This window comes from Squalius cephalus, assembly GCF_949319135.1.
Source record: "Squalius cephalus genome assembly, chromosome: 10".
NCBI classification, from domain to species: Eukaryota; Metazoa; Chordata; class Actinopteri; order Cypriniformes; family Leuciscidae; genus Squalius; species Squalius cephalus.
In genome coordinates, this window is record NC_137131.1 from 4,006,562 (window position 1) to 4,028,499 (window position 21,938).

Below are 21,938 nucleotides of genomic sequence, written 5' to 3' on the forward strand. Positions count from 1 at the left end.
TTATCCTTTCCTAGATCCGTCGTCAAATGATTGATGGCAAATCTGGACAGAGGAGATTCAAGACACTAGTAAAGTCTGTTGATGAGGTGAGTCACATGACCTCTTACTAAAAATAATGTGTGATAGTGTGCTATTTTCTATAGTGTGATATGTAATGAAAATCTTGCGGTTGTTTGGTAATCTGCTGCTCTCTGTATGTGTATTTTCAGCGCTACATTGATGAGGCCCAGAGGACGTACATATGGAGTCCAGTGAGTGGCACAGATTACAGGTATGAATATGACACGCTCGCTCATTCATGTTTCTGTTGATGTCAGTCACTTTGTTTCTACATCCTCTCGGCTATTTTAAAAGTTTAGACTGTAAAACATTCAATGCCAAAATGAGCAGTATGGTTCTATAAGTTGGTCTTTATAGCAGGACATTTTGGATATTAGCAATTATTCCAATGAATTTACATATTCTGTGCATGAAATTTTCCATGATAAAGCACAATATAGGGCTTTATAACTCTTTAAAAACTCTTTTTCTTGTTCAGAAAATGATCATCCTCCTTAGTAGCTGTTTTTCTGGTTATGTAATATAAGGGATTTTTGCAACCTTGTTAAAACTTGAATTTGGAACATGAGGCCTGATTTAGGTCATTGTATTATTTTTTATCAGAAATGTTTATATTCTTTAATTGTTTCAAATGTTTTATACTCATTGTTATGTTCTTAAATTATTTAAAAGTGCACTTTTACATGATTATGTAAAATTATGGACTTAATTATGCTCTTTGATTTACTATTGTTTATTAAATGTGCTATATAAATAAACTTTACTAACCTAATATAAAATGCAAGGTTGCAAATATAGTTACTTAGTTACTTATATTACCCATACATTAAAGAAATGTATTAGTTTCACCATTTTATCAGTAACTTGTTTACAGAATGCTTGAGCTTGATGGATGGATGGATAGATAGATAGATAGATGGATGGATGGATGGATGGATGGATGGGTGGGTGGGTGGGTGGATGGATATATTGATGGATGGGTGAGTGGGTGGGTGGGTGGGTGGATGGATTGATAGATGGGTGGATGGATGGATGGATGGATGGATAGATAGATGGGTGGATGGGTGGATAGATAGATGGGTGGATGGGTGGGTGGGTGGATGGATGGATCGATAGATGGGTGGATGGGTGGGTGGGTGGTTGGATAGATAGATGGGTGGGTGGATGGATGGATAGATAGGTGGGTGGATGGATGGATGGATGGGTGGATGGATGGATAGATATATGATTGATTGATGGATGGATGGATGGATGGATGGATGGGTGGATGGGTGGGTGGGTGGATGGATGGATAGATAGATGGGTGGGTGGATGGGTGGATAGATAGATGGGTGGATGGGTGGGTGGATGGATGGATGGATAGATGGGTGGGTGGATGGATGGATGGATGGATGGATGGATGGATGGATGGATGGATGGATGGATGGATGGATGGATGGATGGATGGATGGGTATGTGGGTGGGTGGGTGGATGGGTGGATAGATAGATTCGGATGGATGGGTGGGTGGATGGATGGATGGATGGATGGATGGATGGATGGATGGGTGGGTGGATGGATGGATGGATGGATGGATAGATGGGTGGGTGGATGGGTGGATAGATAGATGGGTGGATGGGTGGGTGGATGGATGGATGGATAGATAGATGGGTGGGTGGATGGATGGATGGATGGATGGATGGATGGATGGATGGGTATGTGGGTGGATGGGTGGATAGATAGATTCGGATGGATGGATGGATGGGTGGATGGATGGATAGATATATGATTGATTGATGGATGGATGGATGGATGGATGGATGGATTGATTGACTGCTGCTTTTGTGTCTTTGAAAGTGCCAGATATGATCATATGCAGATGATTTTGAACTTTCTCTCTCTCCGTCCCTGCAGTTTGGGTTTAGTTCTGCCGTCCTACAGTGAGAACCACATCAGGGCCATCCTGAGCGACCAGATCCTCCAGGTCCAGTGTAAGTACCAGAGGCTGGCTAACTCATAGCCTGCTCACCTTTCTTTCTTCCCAAAGAGACTTCCAGCTCCCCCTCTCTCGCCCCCTCTCGCCCAATCAACGGAGAGCCCCTCCCCCCCCTCTCTGACATCACAGCAGCGTCGGGTCCGGGCCCTCGGCGTCCCGTTCCAGCACTGGGAGAGCGAGAGTGGACGTGTTCTTCTGTGAAACCCCACCCTACCTCTTCCCTCTTCCCTCCTGTCCTCATGCTGTTCTGTACCGAGGTGATTTTTCTTTCCCTGCACGGATGAAAAGAAAAAACCCTCACTAAAAACCAGAGAGGTGAAAGCTGTGGTTTTACTGTGTTTACTGAGTTGAAAATAATGGTGACCATGTGCTATTATTTTTCCTTTTGCCAAAACATTAAAAAAATGCTCTCGTCTTCTCTCTCACATTGACGATTCTGAAGCATCTTTTGTCTGGACAGGTTTTGTTTTTTTGTTTTGTTTTGTTTTTTTGTTAGCGAGATGTGAAAAGAGGCATGCTTTTGCTTTTCACTGTGTGCTTTATATGTTCAGTGGTGTTTATTATTTGCTCTGATGCTCACTGTGCTGTATTGTTTGCCGGCAGCTTTGGAATCAGTCAATAAATAAGAAAAAAGTATCCCACAATGCCCCCTGATGGGCCATTGTCCCTCACTGGAGATGGAACGCCTTTGGTTTTCCTTTCTTTCATTCTTTTTCCTTGTTTTTCGTTTGCTTTTGTTTGTTCTTTCTTTATTTTATGATATTTTTGTTTGTTCTTTTTTATTTTATGATACTGTATCTAGTCCTTTCATTTGCTCAGTTCATCTTTAGGTCCTTCTTTCTTATGTTGTTGTAGTTCATTCTTTTATTCTCATTTAATTGTTTGTTTCATCTTTTGTTCATTCTTTTATTTGTTTTGCTCATTTTTTGTTTTCGTTCTCTCTCTTTCTTATTAAATTAAATTTCATTCATTCTTTATGTCATTTGTTACTCTTCTGTTACTTTAGACCTTTTTTGCTTCTGTTACTTCAGACCTTTTTTTTACCTTTCATGTTTGTTTGTTCATTTGATCTTTAGGTCTTTCATTAATTCTTGTGTTCATGCTTTCATCTATTTTTGTTTGATCTTTTGTTTGTTCTTTTGGGGGTTTTGTTCATTTTAATTTTTTTTAGTTTGAACTCAACTTTGTTTTTATTCTATAATAATATGTTCTTTTTTTCTTACTTCATTTGATCTGTAGTTCATTCTTTCATTGTTTTTGGCCAAACCCATTGGTTTGAAATTAAGCTTTCTTTCTTTCTTTCTTTCTTTCTTTCTTTCTTTCTTTCTTTCTTTCTTTCTTTCTTTCTTTCCAACTACTCCAAAGCGTTCCTATCTTCATAGCTATTGTGAGATTCTTATTTTGTGACTATATTTATATATATATATATATATTCCTTTTTTCATGTTTGTCATATTATTGATATGGTGAAGGTTCATTAGCTCTGATTCTGGTCTTGTGTCCTCAGATGTTCTCTCCTCGTCTCCGTTCACTTCTCTCCGTTTACTTGTTGCATATATTCTTTGTGGCTTGTCATTCATTTTGGTTTCCTGTTCTCAGTTGTTCATTACTGTTTTGACTGACTTGATTTTACTTCTTTTGAAAAAACAATATTTTTATTCAAACAGTCATTGAATAAAATATTGTCTGTGACCCCCCTCCTCCCCTTACCCGTCCCCCCTGTTTCTTTTCTGCTCTCTCCTCCTCAGATGGATCAGACTTCAAGGGCAAGTATACACCATATTGGTCCACCACCTTTGTTACTCTACTTCCTTCCTCGTACCCTTGTCCTAAACTCCCTGCTGACGCCCACCTCCACCTGTTCCAGCCTGCTTGCCTCCTCTGTTCCTCCTGCCCGCCTTGCCTTCAAGACCCTCCTCTTCCTCTCTCTCCTCCTCTTCCTCACTCCCTCACTCACCCACCCACCCTCTTGCTGCGGCCTAGACCCACATCTTTCTCTTTTCCCTTCTGAAGCTCTCTCTCTCTCTCTCTCTCTTGGCTCGGACAGCCGTTTAAGGTCTCTCCTTGACATCCTGAAAAAGAATAAAATATGATTTTTCTCTCACTGTCAAAACGTATTTCTAATCCCTGTGTCCATTACATTTGGGAAAGTTCTCTTCCACCTGTCTCCTCCTCCCTTTTTTCTTCCTCGGTGACAGTGTTACCATCCTTAAGTTACTCGAATTGGTGCAGTTACTGTTGAAATTGTCAGTTGTTGTTTGTCACAGCTAGTAAAAGTCCTACTCTAGTTATATAGATGCAGTCATTTGTTTGGAAGCATCCCCAAAGTAAGCTTAAGCATTACCGTAGTATGAATTAGCAATTAGAGTAGTACAAGTATGATATTATTGTGGTCTTTGTTGAGAAGTAATAATTGATCTTTGAGTGTAGCATATCATTGTCTGTTTCATCTGAATTTTTGGACCTAAAAATGAAAATGCAACTCCAAAACTATGACTTTCTTTCATCCATTGAACACAAAATATCATATTGCGCAGAATGTTTATTCTGCTCCATTTCTTTTAATGAAAAGATATACTGTGCAGTCCCTGTCAACCTCCAAAAAGATCAAAAGAGCATAATAAAGGGATTATAAAATAGTCCTATTACTTGTGCACTGTATTCCAGGCTTTCTGAAATCATTTAAAAGCTTTGTATGAAGGACCAAACAAAATCATTACTATTTTCACTTTTCAGTAAATATATTTTAACTTTGATCTCGTCCCCACAAAAAGCATTTTATGATTTTGTTTTTTGTTTTTAAACTTGAAGTTTAGCTTTTTGGTGCTTGACATTGCCTGATCAGTGTTCGTTTTATTTATGTACTATTATAGTATTTAATAATATTTTGAATTAGATTTATTACTTCAAATTAAACGTATATATTTCTGTTTAATTGCCAAAGCAACTAATTTTTGTAACTAAGTTTTTAATTTAATATTTATATTTAATTTAATACTTATTTTATTTTACTTAATTTAAATTAAAGAAATACATTTGTAATAGTTTTAGTTTTAAGGCAAGGCAAGTTTATTTATATACAGTGTACTATATTAGCACATTGCATGCACAACTGTAATATATACTGTATGTATTCAAAGTGCTTTACACTGAAAGGAATTCAAAAAGACAACAGATAACAGATGCATAAAAAAAGGTAAAAGTTTTTTTTTTTTTATATATATATTTGAAATGTATAAAAACCAAATAAGGATAAAAGTAATGAGTGCAGTCAGTAGTATTTCAGGAGATTCACAGCTATTCAGATGGATATAGCTTTGGTTAACAATAACCACATTGTGATTACACTATATACTTTCATTGAATTGAACAGAGCAGTTTGAACATCCTCCAAAACATCTCCCATTGTTCTCCATATCGGTTTGAGGGTGAATAAATGATCTTGAATTTCTATTTTTGCGTAAACTGTTCCATTAAATCTCGAAGACTGAGTAGAAATGTTGCCATACAGCTGAACACTTAAAGACAGACCTCTATGAGCATGTGATGTTGTCTTCCTTTACCCACAGTTTATTCTTTTAGGTTTTTCTATTACTGTTTATAATGATCAGTTGAGGGGCAGGAATAGGCTGCAGATGAATTTGCTAGATGGCCTCCTTTAGGTCCTTTCCTGTTGTCTCGGTGCTGGAGCTCTTGGTATCGGCCGGTTGGTTTGTCGTCCTCCTCTTACACCCCGTGTTTTCATCAGCTTGACCCCTCTGTGCGTCTATCACCCTCCAGACTGCCACTGTGGACGTGCCGCTACGTCTTCAAAATCCCTGACCTGGAAGTGCTAGACATTGTGGAGGGAAAACTACCAGGGCACAACAGTGGTTTCATTGGGATGTATACCTTTTTTTTACAGACTAATGTGACATTTGCTGCTTGTTTACTTGTTTAACATCATTATTTGTTGAATATAAAGACATGCAAATGCTTCAATAACATGTAGTAGATTAAACTGGGTTGCCCTTCCTCTTGCCCTTCACAATGCTGGGCACTTTCTCCGATTGTGTCTCTGGAGCGGCTCCGCGGTGCCAGTCTGGGGTGATCACCTCCATCAGGACCCCTGTCTCACCCACTCCCAGCTAAACGGTTTGCCATGTTGATGCCTGTTGAAAAAGAAAGCGGCACGGCACACACTGTTTATGAAAACGACGTCGGAGAACTCGCTTCGTCTCAATGTGTATCCCGGGAGTCGAGCCAGTTCTCCGACTTGCAAAAGAATGAAATTTGAACAAAAATTCCAATCAATCTAAAACTGTCTGCTTTCCCAATTTGTCCATTATTTTGGCCAATGCGACTCCATTGAAGGCACCATAGTGGCTAACGCTGGTATTCCCCCATGATTCCTCAGTGTTGCGTATGGTAACGTCCCCACTGCGTTCCTGCACCTTTTGAAGAGCAGCTGATGTTCATTTGTTTCTCAGAAGCCTCCCTGTGTTCTCCACCCTCCGCTTCCCCCTGGATAATCTTGCCCGTTTCTGTTGCAGATTTTGAGTCTCTCCTGCCAAACACTTTTGAGTCAGAGGGACATGTGTTCATTGCCCCCAGGTAGCTTTGTGTGACTTCTTGAAGCCACGTTCCTGTTTTCGTGCATACGTCCATCCCTAACCTCCTTTTCAACATACCGTAGTGACTGTAGTCTCTGTGTGTTTGCTGTGCGTAACGTGTCTTTCCATTTTAACCCAAGTGAATGTGTTTATTTGTTGTTCTGTCTGTCGAGACTCCTCGCCGTCACCCGTCGGAAAGAAAAAAATCCTAAAAAGATCTCTTTAATGTGTCAATTAATTCTGCTAGACAGCAGTAAAAACCAAAAATGGAGAATTTTACTATTCTGGGTTCATTACAAGTACACTCCTAAAAAAAATAATGGTTCTCTATTGCCATTGATGGTTCCATAAAGAACCTTTTAATAAACCACCTTTAAATGTCGTTTGGTTTTTACAAAAAAGCAGTAGTTATGCGTACAGTATTTCACTTCTATTGGAGCCAGTAAATTAAAGCTTGTATTTTTCTTAAACCGCATATCTTATTTCTTCTAGGGATGTTTAATCAAAGCATTTTCTGCAGGTGAAGTATGCTCTATTTAAAATACTTTACTCTTTCCCCACCAGCGAAAAAAAAAAAAAAAAAAAAAAGGCAGCATTTTTTATCGTTTTCACAAAAATGTCATGGCCCCCAGAATAATTTGTTGCATGAATATCCGAATATGCAATATATCAAAAGAAAGAACAGAGCCTCTGCTTTTAAACAACCAAATAGAACATTTTATTCTAGCTCAATCCATTCTTTTTTCATCAACACTTGAATGTGGGTGTTATATAAAAAAAAGCAACATTTTGAACAAAAACATGAGAATATAAAAAAATTTGCATAAACTACATGCTTTTATCACTTTTTTCTGCTCTTTTTTTGCCTGTGTTTTGATCCAGAGATTCTGTATACTTTCAGAATATACGTAAGTCCTACCGTATAACAGTGAAAACATGGAAAGCTGGAAAAATCCGTCAATGGCGGGGAAAGAGTTAACGGGTAGTTGTAACGGGTACACTGAAAAAAAAATCCCGTTGTTTTTACAAAAAAATCCTGGCAGCTGTGGTTGCCAGAATAATTCTGTAAAAAAATACAGTAAAAATGTAAACATATTTACAGAACAACCTGTAAATTGTATAGTATAAAAAATTTAACATTTCAATTTAAACCGGTAACTCAAAAAACTGCTTCTAAATCTGTTTTGTACCTTTAACATATACTGACAACCACCATAAAAATGCAAGTGGTAAAAGAGGAAGCCTCATGAAGAATTATGAAGAAGTTAATCAGAAGTAGCCTTTCCACAAGCTGAATTCTATTATACAGAAACACAAAACACCATCATGGAACACACATGACACTAAAATAATGCAATAAACATTCATTAAACAACAGAAGATGTAACATAAAACGCCTCGGTTACCACTGTAACCTCGAGAGAACTTTCAAGGGAACTCGCGTTGCGTCGATTGTTCTGTGAGGAAGTTCTTTAGGGCAGGAAAAACGGCCAACATCTCCAGGCGGTTGATGTGCCATGAGAGATGGTGGTCCCTCCACAGACCCGGAGTCGAGCGTCCTTCTAGGATCGCTGCCCAACTTGTGAGAGAGGCATCTGTCGTTAGCGTCTTGCGACGACAAGAAGCTCCTAACACGGGACCCTCGGACAGGGAACAAGGTTTCTTCCACATAACCAGGGCACGTAAGCATCGCTGCGTGACCCTGGTCATGCGAAAGGGGTTGTGGTCCTGAGCCACCACTGCAGGGGTCTCATGTACAACAGTCCAAAAGGTATCACGTTGGACGCTGCTGCCATCAGACCCAACAGTCTCTGAAACTGTTTGACAGTGAGTGACTGGCCTAGCTTTATTCTTTTCACAGCCGAAAGGATGGACTCTATGCGTGCCGGTGAAAGGTGTGCCTGCATCGACATTGAGTCCCAAACCACTCCTAGAAAAGTGGTCCTCTGTTGTGGAGAAAGCACACTCTTTTTGGCGTTTGTCCGTAACCCCAACTCTCTCATGTGGGCGAGAACAACTTCTCAATGCCGAACCGCCAACTGATGCGACTGAGCCAGAATCAACCAATCGTCGATGTAGTTCATGATACGAATACCCTGCAGATGCAAAGGTGCCAGAGCTGCATCTACGCATTTCGTGGAAGTGCGGGGTGATAGTGCTAGGCGGAACAGAAGAACTCGATATTGGTAAGCTTTGCCTCCGTAAGCGAAGCTCAGAAACTTCCTGTGATATGGAAGGATGGATATATGGAAGTATGCGTCCTTGAGATCTATCGTGACAAACCAGTCCTCGGATCTGATCTGTGACACGATTTGTCTCAGTGTTAACATTTTGAACTTTAGTTGCATAACTGACTCGTTCAGAACTTGAAGATCCAAAATGGGACGCAACCCCCCCATCCTTCTTTGGAACTATGAAATACCGGCTGTAAAACCCGGTTTCCCTATTAGAGGGAGGTACATATTCTATGGCCCCTTTCTCTAACAGGGTTTTCACTTCTTGTTCCATTACTAGAACCTGCCCTGGGCCCACCACAGTGGATAGGCCCCCTTATAAATCTGGGCGGGCAAGACCCGAACTGTATTTGAATACCCTTTTTCTATGGTGTGCAGGACCCAGCGAGAAACATTTGACAGGAGCCTCGACGCTGCCGAAAATTATACTAGTGGTACCAGCCTCTCGAGACTGGCTTCTGGTTTTATTGTGCAATCAGCCCTACACTCTGTAATGGCGAACCGGCAGGGAGCAACAAACCTGACTGCTCTAGAACCTTCCTTGGAGGGGGCGGGCATCCCAAGGCCACTGCATTTCCAGCTGGACCTTGACATATGTGCTCGCCAGAGACCGCTGCGCCCTGAAGCACACGAGGTGGCAGGGTTGGCAGAGCGGTCCCCTGAAGACACCGAAGGGAGTCGGGCACCGTATAATGAGGTGTTGACCGCTTCACTTCGGGGGAGGACTGCCGAGCCCTCAGGCGTCAGGACCTCTTCCCCACAGCCTTCTTGGAGATAATGACGGTTCTCAGATCCATCTTACCCCTCGAAGACTGCAGCTGAGGGCACCCTCCCTGTCCCAAGCCTTTCTGTGTATAATATGAAAGAGGAATAGTTCAATGTTTGTGCACTATACTCTCTGTACGAAACTGGTTTCTCCCACGATCAAAACGGTAGGTCCCGGCGTTGAAGTTGTGACCATGATGACAGGAAGCCTTCGTCCAGCTTGCTTTTTGAACGAACATCCTGCTCATCTGCTGGCCAGTCAATACTCAGTCTTTCAACTGCTCTTGTCACAACCTCAACCAGCTCCTCAAACGTATGAAACTGAGGTGGCGAGTCCTCAGTATCTCTTGCATCGACACTGAGAACATCTAGTTCCTCAGAACTAGATAGCTGCAGTGTCGGTGCCTCAATTGGGGCGGAAGGAACCACAGCGCGTGTTTCCAAACCCTGAGAGAAGGCACTGGACCTATTAGGTGAAGGCAGAGATAAGACTGGGCCCGTCTCTAACTTCACTGATAGATCCATTTGCGAACCCCATGACTTCGATCGCTGCTGTGCCTCGGCAGCAGCGGGACCAGAGCCCTGGGGAACGCGAGCCTGAGCGTCCACCTGAAAGAATGCCAGGCGGGATCGGAGTGTCCGCATGGGAAGCACATCACAGTACTCTCAAGTCAAGTCAAGTCAAGTCAAGTTTATTTATATAGCGCTTTTCACAACATAGGTTCAAAGCAGCTTCACAGTATTAAATGAAAACAATACATCAATGTTTGTTTCTAGTGGAACGTCCACGTTTGGTAATGCTGATCAATAGTATCGTTGATTGATTAATTAAATTAAATATCCCCAAATATCCCCAACTGAGCAAGCCAAAGGCAACAGTGGCAAGGAACCGAAAAACTCACAGCCAGCACCCTCGAGTGCTGAGTGTGCATGCTCCTCACCCAAACAAGCTACACAAACTTGACTTTATATATATATATATATATATATATATAGTGATATAAAGACAAACAACACCAAAAATGAAAAGGACAGTTTCGCAATAAGCACTACTGAAGACACAGAAGCTGGTGAAGGAAACTTTATAGTTTTCTGGTTCGTGACGTCACACCATTGGACTGATTTTACATGTGCTTCAAGACGCCATCACGCGAAGCGTTCCCTCAGTGTCAATCGACGCAGCGCGAGTTCCCTTGAAAGGGAACCCAAATGTGCATAATTGATGACAAAAACTATTAAAAAAGTTCATTTAAACTAAATATTTTCAAATGTGAGCTGTCACACAGGGAATTCTGGGAATGTTTGTTTACAGTTTTTCTGAATTTGATTTGCCTTTTTTACTTAAAAAAAACTGTACATTTAACAGTATTTTACTGTAAATTGCATGTAATCTAATTACATGAAATGTATTTTACAGTTTTTCCCTGTATATAGTATAGGAACTTAACCTATTAACGTTTTTACAATATTTTACAGTTAAAATTACACTAATTTTTGGTAGCAAAAATTACAACACCTTACTATGTCTGGCCTAATATACTTTCACTGTCAGTAGTATTAGATATTATAATAAATGTGATATTTGCTTGTTTTACAAACTTTCAACATGCCCCTCAAGTTTGTTTCTATGGTAATGAAAGCTGTTGATAAAGCTTAACTTGTTATGAACCTGGAAAGTTCCTTTAAATCTCCTGCTTTACAGATTTTTAACCTGAGAAAAAGACCCCAGTAATCTCACGTGTCTCCTTTAGATTTCAGAAGAGATCTCAACAGTGTCTCAAACTGAGATTTTAGTGTGCAGTTACTGTAATTTGAACTCAAATGTTCATCTTTGCAATGCACAATTTTATAGACAAAAACATCTGAGATAAAGTTCATACTTAGAAAGCCATGTGATGAAAGCCAAACCTCGGAGCTGTAATTTTCCTCTGGGTATCTCTGTGTTTGAGCTCATTGTCGTCTGCTGTCGTGGATCAGCAGATTCTCCACATCTCATCGCTGCAGCTCTCGCCCGCGCGTCTCCTCTGTATCTGTGTGCATGGCCTTCTCCTCACTTCCTTCATCAGTATCAAGGGGAAGGTTCACTTTGATTTGCATGTTAAAGCAACTGATGGATCTAGAGAAGTTCACGTGCATGAATCTATGAATGATCATCTCTCTGTGTGTGTTTGTCCTTTGCATATACACTCCAAATATCATGTTCTTAGCCAGTAGTTCTGTCTTGTTTTCCAGTAAAAACATCCTTGAAACAAGATACAGTTAACTGAGATTTTGTGAGAATGCATATTTTATAAGTGTATTTTAGGCAAGAGTTTATGCTTAAATCTACCAATGAATCAAGACAAAAGACACTGTGGTTTTACTTCTCTGGTAAATGTATCTTGTTTTAATGATGTTTCTGTTAAGTACTGGTTAAGAATAGTTTTTTTGCTGTTTGTTGTTTTATACATGTATTTGGTGTTTTATGTGTGTTTAAGATGTATACATGAGTGTGAGCAAAGTGAAATATTTGTTAATGCGTTTTTTAAACTCACTATCTATCAAGGTTTTGCAGTCTATAATATAACTGTTTTTGAAGTGAATCTATAAGAGAGAGTTTTATATGTGTGTCCTGTCAGTGAGGAATGACATGTGTTTTCCTCAGGGAATACTGCAAAGAACTGGAGCTTTCTAACAACAACACGGAGTTCCTGCTCAACTTCATCGCTCTGATGGAGAAGGTCACACCAGACTCCAAACAATGTGAGTCTCGCAGATCTTACAAACGCCAGTATTTTCATCCCTCTTACCAGTGTGTGAATTTATTGACTGACTTTACGACTTTTTAAAGGATTGTTGAGGAATCTGTTGATGGTCTTCTTGCACTACAACAGGTCTGCTGGCTGGTTTTAGAAGGGTTTTGGGCACTTTTTAGCTAGAAAACTGACTTGCCCAAGCTAAGAAACCAGCTGAGACCACTTTAAACCACCTACGAATCTGTTTAACATACTGCTAATATAAAAATGTTTATGTTTTTTGTGGATACTGTCATGGACCCCACATAATTAGTGTTATTTATTTTAGAAGTATTATTTACATACTATTATAGTATTCATTAATATTTTTTGTTAACTTTTATTTCCATATGATCAGTTTTCATTTTAACTTTCGTTTTATGTATAGCTTTAATTCATTTTTGTTTTTGTGATTTTAGTACTTCAACTTCTTATCTATTCCAGTTCCCAATTTTTGTTTTGTAACAAAGTTTTTCATCTAATATTTATATTTTATTTATTTGAGCTTTATTTCAATTACTGAAAATGATTTTTACTTGTTTTAGTTTTAGTTAGCAATAACAATTCTGACTCTCTTTGACTAATTCTTGTATTAAGATATCAGCTCATATATCCTAATATTATCATCATTATTCCATGCAGGTGACAATTTCTTGCTGCATAATCTGATCTTGGACACGGGCATCATTAGACAGCTGGTAGATAAAGTCTGGAAGACCAAGGACCTCAACACGTATGTTCATATTCAGAATGAACCACTGAATTTCCTCAGATTTACTAGCAGATTCACACCATGCTAATTTAGCATCATCCTAAGAACAAAAGCACCTTCATTAGAGATAGAGGTACTGTAAATGTGAGTAAACGTGTGTGTTGTGTTACTCTAGGTATGGCTTTCTGGCGGTCTTTGCGGCCACAGATGGAGGCGTCACTCGAGTTTTCCCTAATAAGTGAGTGCGGTTCTTTTTTAATCTTTGTCACTGTGTTATTGTAAATACCTGCTGAGGTAAAGTGTGTGTGTGTGTGTGTGTGTGTGTGTGTGTGTGTGTGTGTGTGTGTGTGTGTGTGTGTGTGTGTGTGTGTGTGTGTGTGTGTGTGTGTGTGTGTGTGTGTGTGTGTGTGTGTGTGTGTGTGTGTGTGTGTGTGTGTGTGTGTGTGTGCATGCATCAGGGCCGCTGAGACCTGGGAGGAGGATCCAGAGCCATTTAATGCTAGTTATTACCGTCGCAGTCTGGACAACAAGGGCTACATCTTCAGAGCGCCCTATCGCACCGGTGAGTGTGTGTGTGTTATTATAGAAACACATTAGACACTAAACTGTCTTTACAGTCACATAAGTCACACACTCTTTAGGCAATGTTTTTACTATGCAAAGTGCAATAAAAGTAATACCTTTAATATGAACAAAATAATCATTTAAAACATTTATAAAATAATTATTCATTATATTGATTAGATTACACTCTTCCATACTTTGTTTAATTTACAATGTCTGTAACTTCTCAATCAGAATTTTTAATTAGAATCACAGTATCATTTATATAATATATTGTTCATTTTATTATGTAATAGTTTTCAAGAGCTGCTCTTTTTTTTTTTTTTTTTTTTTCAGGCAATGATGACATGCTGAATCCAGAGAACGACACCATCGGCATTCTGGTTAGCACAGCAGTGGACATTACCATAGGAAGCAAAAGCATTAAACCTGCAGGTACAATAAAACTTCTCGACAAGTGACAAAATAACAAATAGGGTTCACATGGAAGCCTTTTAAACCAGACAAATGATGGCAAGATCAAATGTGCGATTTGATATGGTACTTAAATAGCTTAAGAACTTCATCTTATCCAATAGAAGGTTGGATATCTGTCATTTACTGTCCTGACAGCATCTGTGTTTGAAGACATGATCTTTCTCAGTGCAATAAATCCAGAGACATTTTGTCATTTTTTTTTACTACAAATCTACAGTGATATGCTCTGGTTCTTTGCAGAGCTCACGATCATCGTGTTCCTTTAGGATTACCTGACAGGTGGATTAGCACAGATAAGTGCTGTGTTAGGAATCTGGGTTTAGAAGTATGACATATTCCGCTCTGAACATCGTTGTAAAGTCAACTCTGTTGAATTAAGTTGATGTAAATATCTTACCAAAGTAAAGTAATCTAGAAACCATACCTTAAAATCCTGAAATCCTGTAATTCTGTGTATATCGGGATCGCGCGCTGTCTTTGTGCACACGCTTCGGACGTGTCAGTGAGCGTGAGTAAGATCATTTTGTTTCTCAGCATGAGTTTGAAAATCACATTTCATTGGTTCAGACTCATGCTATAGAGAATACATTTTTCACTTGTTTTGCCTGTAGCTCGTAATCAGCCTGTGCGCATTCCCACTCATTTTGGGTCACATTTAAGCTGTAGACCAGAGGTGTTAGCGTTTCTTTTTCTCATTCTTTTTCTGTCTAATACTATCTTAGTTGTGGGTGTGAAGCTTGATCTTGAGGCTTGGACTGACAAATTCAAGATTTTGGCAAGCAACCACACTGACAGCAACCGGCAAGGCTCTCAAACGGTAAAATGCACACACACACACACACATATACACACACAAGTACTATTGCTAAATACTGTTGTTCCTGCCTGACAGTGTGGACCAACCAGTGGCTGTGAAATGGACTGTGAAGCCAACAGTGATGTAAGAGACTTTTAATGCACTCAGATCTGTCAATACTAAGAGTTATAGATCCAAACTATACATCCTCATTCACAGCTTCTTTTCAGAGTTTGTCCATTAAGTATATGGCTGATTGATCTAGTGATATTACCATCATTTTCCATTTAAATTGACTGATTGATTGTCCGTGTCTGACGTAAACCCTTGCACTAAAGGCACGTATTGTGTAAGAGCAGTAATGCGTTTACTAGAAGCTGTCCTTGTTCTTTGCAGGACTTGCTTTGTTATCTGATAGATGACGGCGGCTTCCTCATCATGTCCAATCAGAAGGACCACTGGAATAAGGTCAGGAAGTTCAATAGGACAGCGATGTGAAAACAGACTGTATTTGCTCCTGTTTTTCACCCTGTGCTCTTCCTCTTTTATCTGTAGATTGGGATGTTCTTCAGCGAAGTCGACCCCATTCTCTTTTACAGCCTCTACAACAACTCCTTCTACAAACGCAAGCAGTCCTACGACTATCAGTCAGTGTGTGACCCCGTGCCCAGCAGCAACACAGGGGCCGCCCCACGAGGAGTGTTTGTGGTAAGAGGATGGATGGATGGATGGATGGATGGATGGATGGGATAAGACGGTGGCTACATTTACATGCAATCTAATAATCTGTTAATAATCTGATCTGAATCTCAGTCGGACACGTGAACACCTCAATCAATCTAAATGAAATAAAATTGGAGTGGTGTCGATTTTAAATGCTCTTTTAAATATGAAATATTTGCCACATAAACATTTGAATTTGAAAACACCTTGCGCACATGTGTGGTGCCATAGTGTGTGTTTATTTTCATCTCACAAACTCAGTGGAGAGGACTGAATATTTGCTAAAAAGCTTTTCCGGCACATTTTTTGATGTCGTCAAGGCAAACACACGGATATCACATGATTGCAGTGATTTTGTCCATTTCTGAATGTGGAGACTTGTGCACTGAAGTTTTCTTCAGAATGGATGTAATCCACATGTAAATGAGTATTTGAATTGTTGCAAAGTTTAGGGTTCATATAAATAATACGTTTGGAATCTGCAGTCGGATTGGACTACAGAATGTAGTGTTGTTATTGTTGACTATTTTACCAAATTAAATTAGAACCATTAAAAACTGAAATAAAGTAATAATAGAAAATAAAATAAAGTAAAATATACATATTAGATGGAAAAGCTTAAACTTAAAAAACGTACATGAGAAATGTTGCTTTGGCAACTAACTAAAATAAAATAAATTGAAAGCTAAATGGAAATATAAAAAAAAAAACAATAACTAATAAAAATGACAAAAGCACATAACAATTGCTAAACTATTACAAATAATTTTATTAATGGAAATAAAATTAAATTAAATAAAAATATGAATATTAAATGAAAAACTTAAAAGTATATAAAGAAATAAAATAAAGCTAAATAGAAATGTAAAAAAACTAATAGAAATGACAAATTCATACTATTTTAAATAATTTGTATTAATTGAAATAAAGTAATAATAAAGTAAAATATAGATATTAGATGAAAAACTTAAATGAAATGTTGATTTTGGCAAATAACTTAAAATAATTATTAAAAGTACTAAAATTATTATAAGTATTAAAAGTACTAACTTAAAAAAAACAATAAAATTGACAAAGCACACAACAGAATTACTAAAATTAAAATAAAAACTGAACATTTCAAAATATTAATAAATAATATAATAGTGTATTATATTTTGAAATGTTCAGTTTTTATTTGCCAATATATATATATGTTAAATGGTAAAAATGGTAAATGGACTGCATTTATATAGCGCTTTCACAGACCTATGGCCACCAAAGCACTTTACATATAGTCTCATATTCACCCATTCACTCACTCATTCATACACCGACAGTATTTATAATATATATATATATATATATATATATATATATATATATATATATATATATATATATATATATATATTACTAAAATCCCACTGGCAGAATGATTGGATAGATCGAGGGGTGAATAAATGGATAGATGGGTGAATAGACAGATAAAGATAAGTGGGTATTTGGATGGATGATGGATGATGAACTCTGTCATAATCAAATGTCATGTGTTTCCTCTCAGCCTACTATTGCTGATGTGTTAAATGTTGCCTGGTGGACGTCAGCGGCTGCCTGGTGAGTTTCTGTCTCGCAGTCAATTATAATGTCTGATCTCAATGATGTAGTAGCTTGTAAACACAGGAGTGTGTGTGTGTGTGTGTTGTGCTTAGGTCACTGCTGCAGCAGATGCTGTATGGATTCACCTATCAGAGTTGGTTCATGACAGGTGTGTGACATTTACATTGATTTCTAAAAGGTCGTTGTTTAAGGGAATCAATAAGACAAATCTGACGTGTGTGTGGATGTAGATGAGGTCGATGCTGAAGGAATGGACCACAGAGAGACCAGCTGTGTGACGGTCCAGACGCAGTTTTACTTCAGTAACCTCAGCAGCTCCTACAACATCCTGCAGGACTGTGACAACTGCTCCAGGTCACACACACTCCAGTCATGCTCCCAGTCTACATTATATATACTGATGAAAGACTGTTTTTTTATAACAATGTGTCTGTTTTACAGATTAATTCATGCTAAGAGAATAAACAACACCAACCTGCTGTTTGTGGTGGCTGAAAGACTGTCCTGCAACTCCTGTGAAATAGAGAAACTGTCTCAGGTGGAGACGGAATGTATCCTTCTGCATAAACATGCTTTTCTATATGCGTATATTTTAAAATGTAATTTATTCCTTTGATTCCATCATTGCTCCAGTCTTCAGTGTCACATGATCCTTCAGAAATCATTCTAATATGATGATTTGCTGCTCAAGAAACATTTCTGATTATTATCAATGTCGAAAACAGTTGAGCTGCTTCATATTCTTGTGGAAACAGTGATACATTTTTATTCAGGATTCTTTGATGAATAGAAAGTTCAAAAGAACAGCATTTATTTGGAATATAAATCTTTTGTAACATTAACTGTCACTTTTAAACAATTCAATGCATCCTTGCAGAATAAACTGAATATTTATATAAACTTACTAACCCCACACTTTCAAATGGTAGTGTAAGTTTGTTTGTTAAAAAGACCTTTCCTTAACACCCTCCGTTTCTCAGACAAAGAAACAAGTACATGCGAGTCAATGGTAACATCCCGGTATAGAAAAGGAACCACGAGCTGTTTCGACTACAATGTTACAGTGCGTACATATTCACATGCTTCCACTTGTTTATCCAAAGAAACATTCTAGAATTGGATGTCTATGGATGGCATTATAAGTTCTGTAAATTCCGCTCACAAGAATAATGTCCATAACCAAGTAGCATTTTGCCGAAAGAATAATTAACAAAAATATGAGCTTCACATTTCCGTAAACCCTAATGCTCAAACTAATCAATTGGTTTGAGTAGAGCAAACTTAAATTAAACAAATTAGTTAAACTTTTAGGAGTGTTCACAACTTTCTTTTCCTTTTGAGATCACAAAACTGACACATTTTAAGTAATCTGAATTGCTTCATTGTTTTGAGTTTTATGAACTTGTTCCTTTTAATTTAAACAAACTTAAATTTAACTGAAATTGGGCTGGGATTTCCATTTCCCAGCATGCTTTGCCATGGCACTCGAAAGCTAAAATGCTAAAATTAAGTGTTATACAATGTTTTCTATGCTAATTTAGAAGTGTTTCTGTTATGTGTGTGTGTTGGGGGGGGGGGGGGGGGGTATGCGAGTGGGGCATGAGTTTGATTTGAGAACAGATAAATGTTAAATGTTCTATATTGCTGTACTCAATCAGCAATTGCTATGTTATGCTAATGATGTCAAAGCATTGTGTCACCGATTAGCAAGTTAGCACTACTGATTTAGCTTAGTAACTAGCCAAGCTTGCCAAGTTTCCATTACTAAACATATTTAAGTTGAGAAAACATGATAATTTTAAGTTAAATGTATGAACTAGCTTACTCAAATATTTCAAGTTAAGAACAAGTAAAATGTCTGAGTACAAAATAAAAATGTGCCAGTTCTGCTTATCTAAAATTAGAATTTCTTAACTTAAATTTTTTGATGTAACCTCAAATTTTTCGAGTTTTGACAACTTATTAGGGTTTACAGAACACTAAGTGCATTAATAGAGACTTTTCCATTGTTTTTTGCAAACTGAGGGAAATTATCATCCGTAGTGTCGACAGCAGACACAGATGCCAGACATAGACATTAAAGTCAACATGAAATCAAAATTCACCAAAATTCAAAAGTTCCTGATCTTATTGTGAACGTTTCATTAGTAAACGTTACTCTGAAGAAAATAAAGAAATATCTAATGTAATGTGGTTTGTGAATGTCATTTCATGTTGACAGTTACAGTACATAAACCCAATCTATTATTTTGGCATAAAACTGAGTATTAACCAAAGCACATGTTTCTCTCTGTCTCTCTTGTAGGAGAACACATCAGACTGTGGGCGGGGTCACTCGTTCCGCCCCTCTCTCCTCACTTTACTCCTCCTCCAGCTCCTCCTCCTGTCTGTTCTGGCCCACCCCTATGTTTAACTCCATCCTCCTGTCCTCATCTCCCTCTCTCCCTCCTTCTCGTCTCCTTAATTCCGCATTTCTCCTTTATCTCCCCGCTGCTCTAGTCATAGGTAATATAAAGGGACTTCCTCCTGCCCTTATATGGAAGCCCAGTCGTACTGCTTCATCCACTTAGCTTCACAGGTTGTTGCTTAGTGACCGTTGCAGAACTTTGTCCTCTCCTGCCAATCAAGAGCATTTGTTGGAGGAGCTAAAGTGTCTTCATGAAAACAGGAAGCTGGCGTTGAGAAACCGACGGCCATCTTGGAAACGAAGACGTGGTGGAAAATGACATGGACTGTTCCCTCCTGCCTTTGCGGCCGTAACGGGGTTGAGTTTCATTTGAGTCCACCTCTAAAGGGGAAAGGTCATCCTCATCTTCATCCTGTAACCCGCTACAGGACATTCTGACGCCATCTTGCTTCCGGTAATAAGAAAATAACCGAATATGTGCGGAATTTTAAGTGATTCTCAAAAAAAATATATCAATAACAACATGTGAGTATTAAAAACATACCTCCATATATTAGGGTATTTATTGAAAAAGGGAAGACGATAGATGTTATTTATTCAATTATCATTTATTTATTTATGCACTATATCTACTTCTTGCCAAATTGAGACTTGTTACGTGGTCTAATTTTTCTAGCCAAATTAGGAGGTAGGAAAACCACAGAAAAAGAAAGTGAAAGTGAAATAAAAGCAGTATCACACCATTCCTTCATCAGTCACAAAGGGCTTCATATATTTATTATTTCTATGTATATCACTACCCTGACCCGATTAGGTTAGGCTTTTATTTGTGGAAACTTTAAAACTATATTAATGCCTCAGTTATATAATATTTGCAGCTAATATGTTATAGCATGTGTTCATTTTTTAAAAGACTAGTTCACTCAAAAATGACACTTCTGTTTGATTTATTCACCCTCATGTCGTTCCAAACTTGTATGCTGTTATTTTATTTCTGTGGAACACCGAATGAGAAATATAAGAATCAAGAACGATAGTGACCATGACTTTCCAGCTCCAAAAAGACAAATAAAGTACAATAAAAGTCCCATGAAAGCAGTCATGATCAGCTATCATATGAACACCAATCAAATGGACTACTTTTATTGATCTGTTTTTTGGAGCAGGACAGCCACGGTCACTGTGAACGGTCATTGAATGGAAAACATGAAGGTGAAGATGAGATGTGCTAACGGATGGATTGAAATGCAGTATTTTAGCGATGATGTCAAGTTTGCAGTCTCTACAATTCTGTTCTGTACAGTTTTTCACAATCTCAGAATGTCGACCACATTGCATTTGATCACAACACATGCTGTTTGTTTGCACCATTTTTTGCACTGATGGATTTTAGTCGCGCTACCATGATCTTAGTCAATGTGATCATGTGATATATATATATATATATATGTAAGGCCCAAAACAGCATTTTGAATCTGCTCTTGCGTATTTGCATAGATTTTTGTTTCTGGCTTCGACTGGTTTTTAGTATCTGTCATGATATTATCTCTTATGTTGAAATGTTAGTAATGCAATGAAACTTAAGCAAAAACCCTTGTTTTGGGCCCTCTATCAACCTTGTTTTAGCTGTGCCTTGATGCACTTTTATAGTGGACAGTGATCATGGTGGAGATCGAGCTTCACCCGCAGTCAGTTCAGTGCGAGTCTTTCATGGGCCTTAAAACTTTAGTCAAACAGGTTGTGTTCGAAATAGAGTACTAGCGTACTGCATACTGTATTCTTCATGCTACTCTTAAAAAATACTCACTAATGTTTACCAATGAACATTTTTATGCTATGTTCTGGTCACGTGACCTCAATATTCAGCATGTTTAGCCATGGCCGGTTAAGAAAAATGGTTATTTTGCGTTTTTAATCAAAGTTTGTGTTCGAATGATGAACTGATCAAATAAGTCACGAGTGAAATAGTTGAGATAATCAAAGTTGATATTGTTTCCGGTCATTCGTCACACTGGAAATGGCAGGTCAAGTTGAGTGCATTGCATTGTGGGACACAGTATTCAGCATTCCTTTTATTATAATACACATTTTGACAAAGCATACTGTGTGCAATGTAAATACGGCATTATAGTATGCTATTCCGAACACAGCCAGTGCCTCCAAACACGAAACCTGACTGGCATAAGGGAATGCGATTTATCTTTTTAATTTCGAGTATTGTTGAGCCGCAGTGTTCGCCATACCCTTCAGCTCCATGCCTA

The 21,938-nt window shown here is 38.4% G+C and overlaps 1 protein-coding gene across 3 annotated transcripts in view; it reads left to right on the forward strand.

The window, feature by feature from the left end:
* cacna2d2a (calcium channel, voltage-dependent, alpha 2/delta subunit 2a) overlaps positions 1–20,419 on the forward strand; it is a 213,955-nt gene extending 193,536 nt beyond the window's left edge. For 2 of the 3 annotated variants that reach the window (XM_079884907.1, XM_079884909.1), the window contains 20 exons: positions 15–86; positions 210–271; positions 1,953–2,029; positions 3,783–3,800; positions 6,567–6,627; positions 12,270–12,367; positions 13,042–13,132; positions 13,287–13,349; positions 13,570–13,673; positions 14,012–14,110; positions 14,875–14,969; positions 15,045–15,092; positions 15,345–15,416; positions 15,504–15,656; positions 17,215–17,267; positions 17,363–17,418; positions 17,501–17,624; positions 17,712–17,821; positions 18,251–18,333; positions 19,576–20,419. In XM_079884907.1, coding sequence (XP_079741033.1) covers positions 15–86; positions 210–271; positions 1,953–2,029; positions 3,783–3,800; positions 6,567–6,627; positions 12,270–12,367; positions 13,042–13,132; positions 13,287–13,349; positions 13,570–13,673; positions 14,012–14,110; positions 14,875–14,969; positions 15,045–15,092; positions 15,345–15,416; positions 15,504–15,656; positions 17,215–17,267; positions 17,363–17,418; positions 17,501–17,624; positions 17,712–17,821; positions 18,251–18,333; positions 19,576–19,683 — 1,647 coding nt within the window. In that variant the 3' untranslated portion in view covers positions 19,684–20,419. The remainder of the gene's footprint in view (positions 1–14; positions 87–209; positions 272–1,952; positions 2,030–3,782; positions 3,801–6,566; positions 6,628–12,269; positions 12,368–13,041; positions 13,133–13,286; positions 13,350–13,569; positions 13,674–14,011; positions 14,111–14,874; positions 14,970–15,044; positions 15,093–15,344; positions 15,417–15,503; positions 15,657–17,214; positions 17,268–17,362; positions 17,419–17,500; positions 17,625–17,711; positions 17,822–18,250; positions 18,334–19,575) is intronic. The other variant, XM_079884908.1, reaches the window with a different exon arrangement.
* The last annotated feature ends 1,519 nt before the right edge of the window (positions 20,420–21,938 follow it).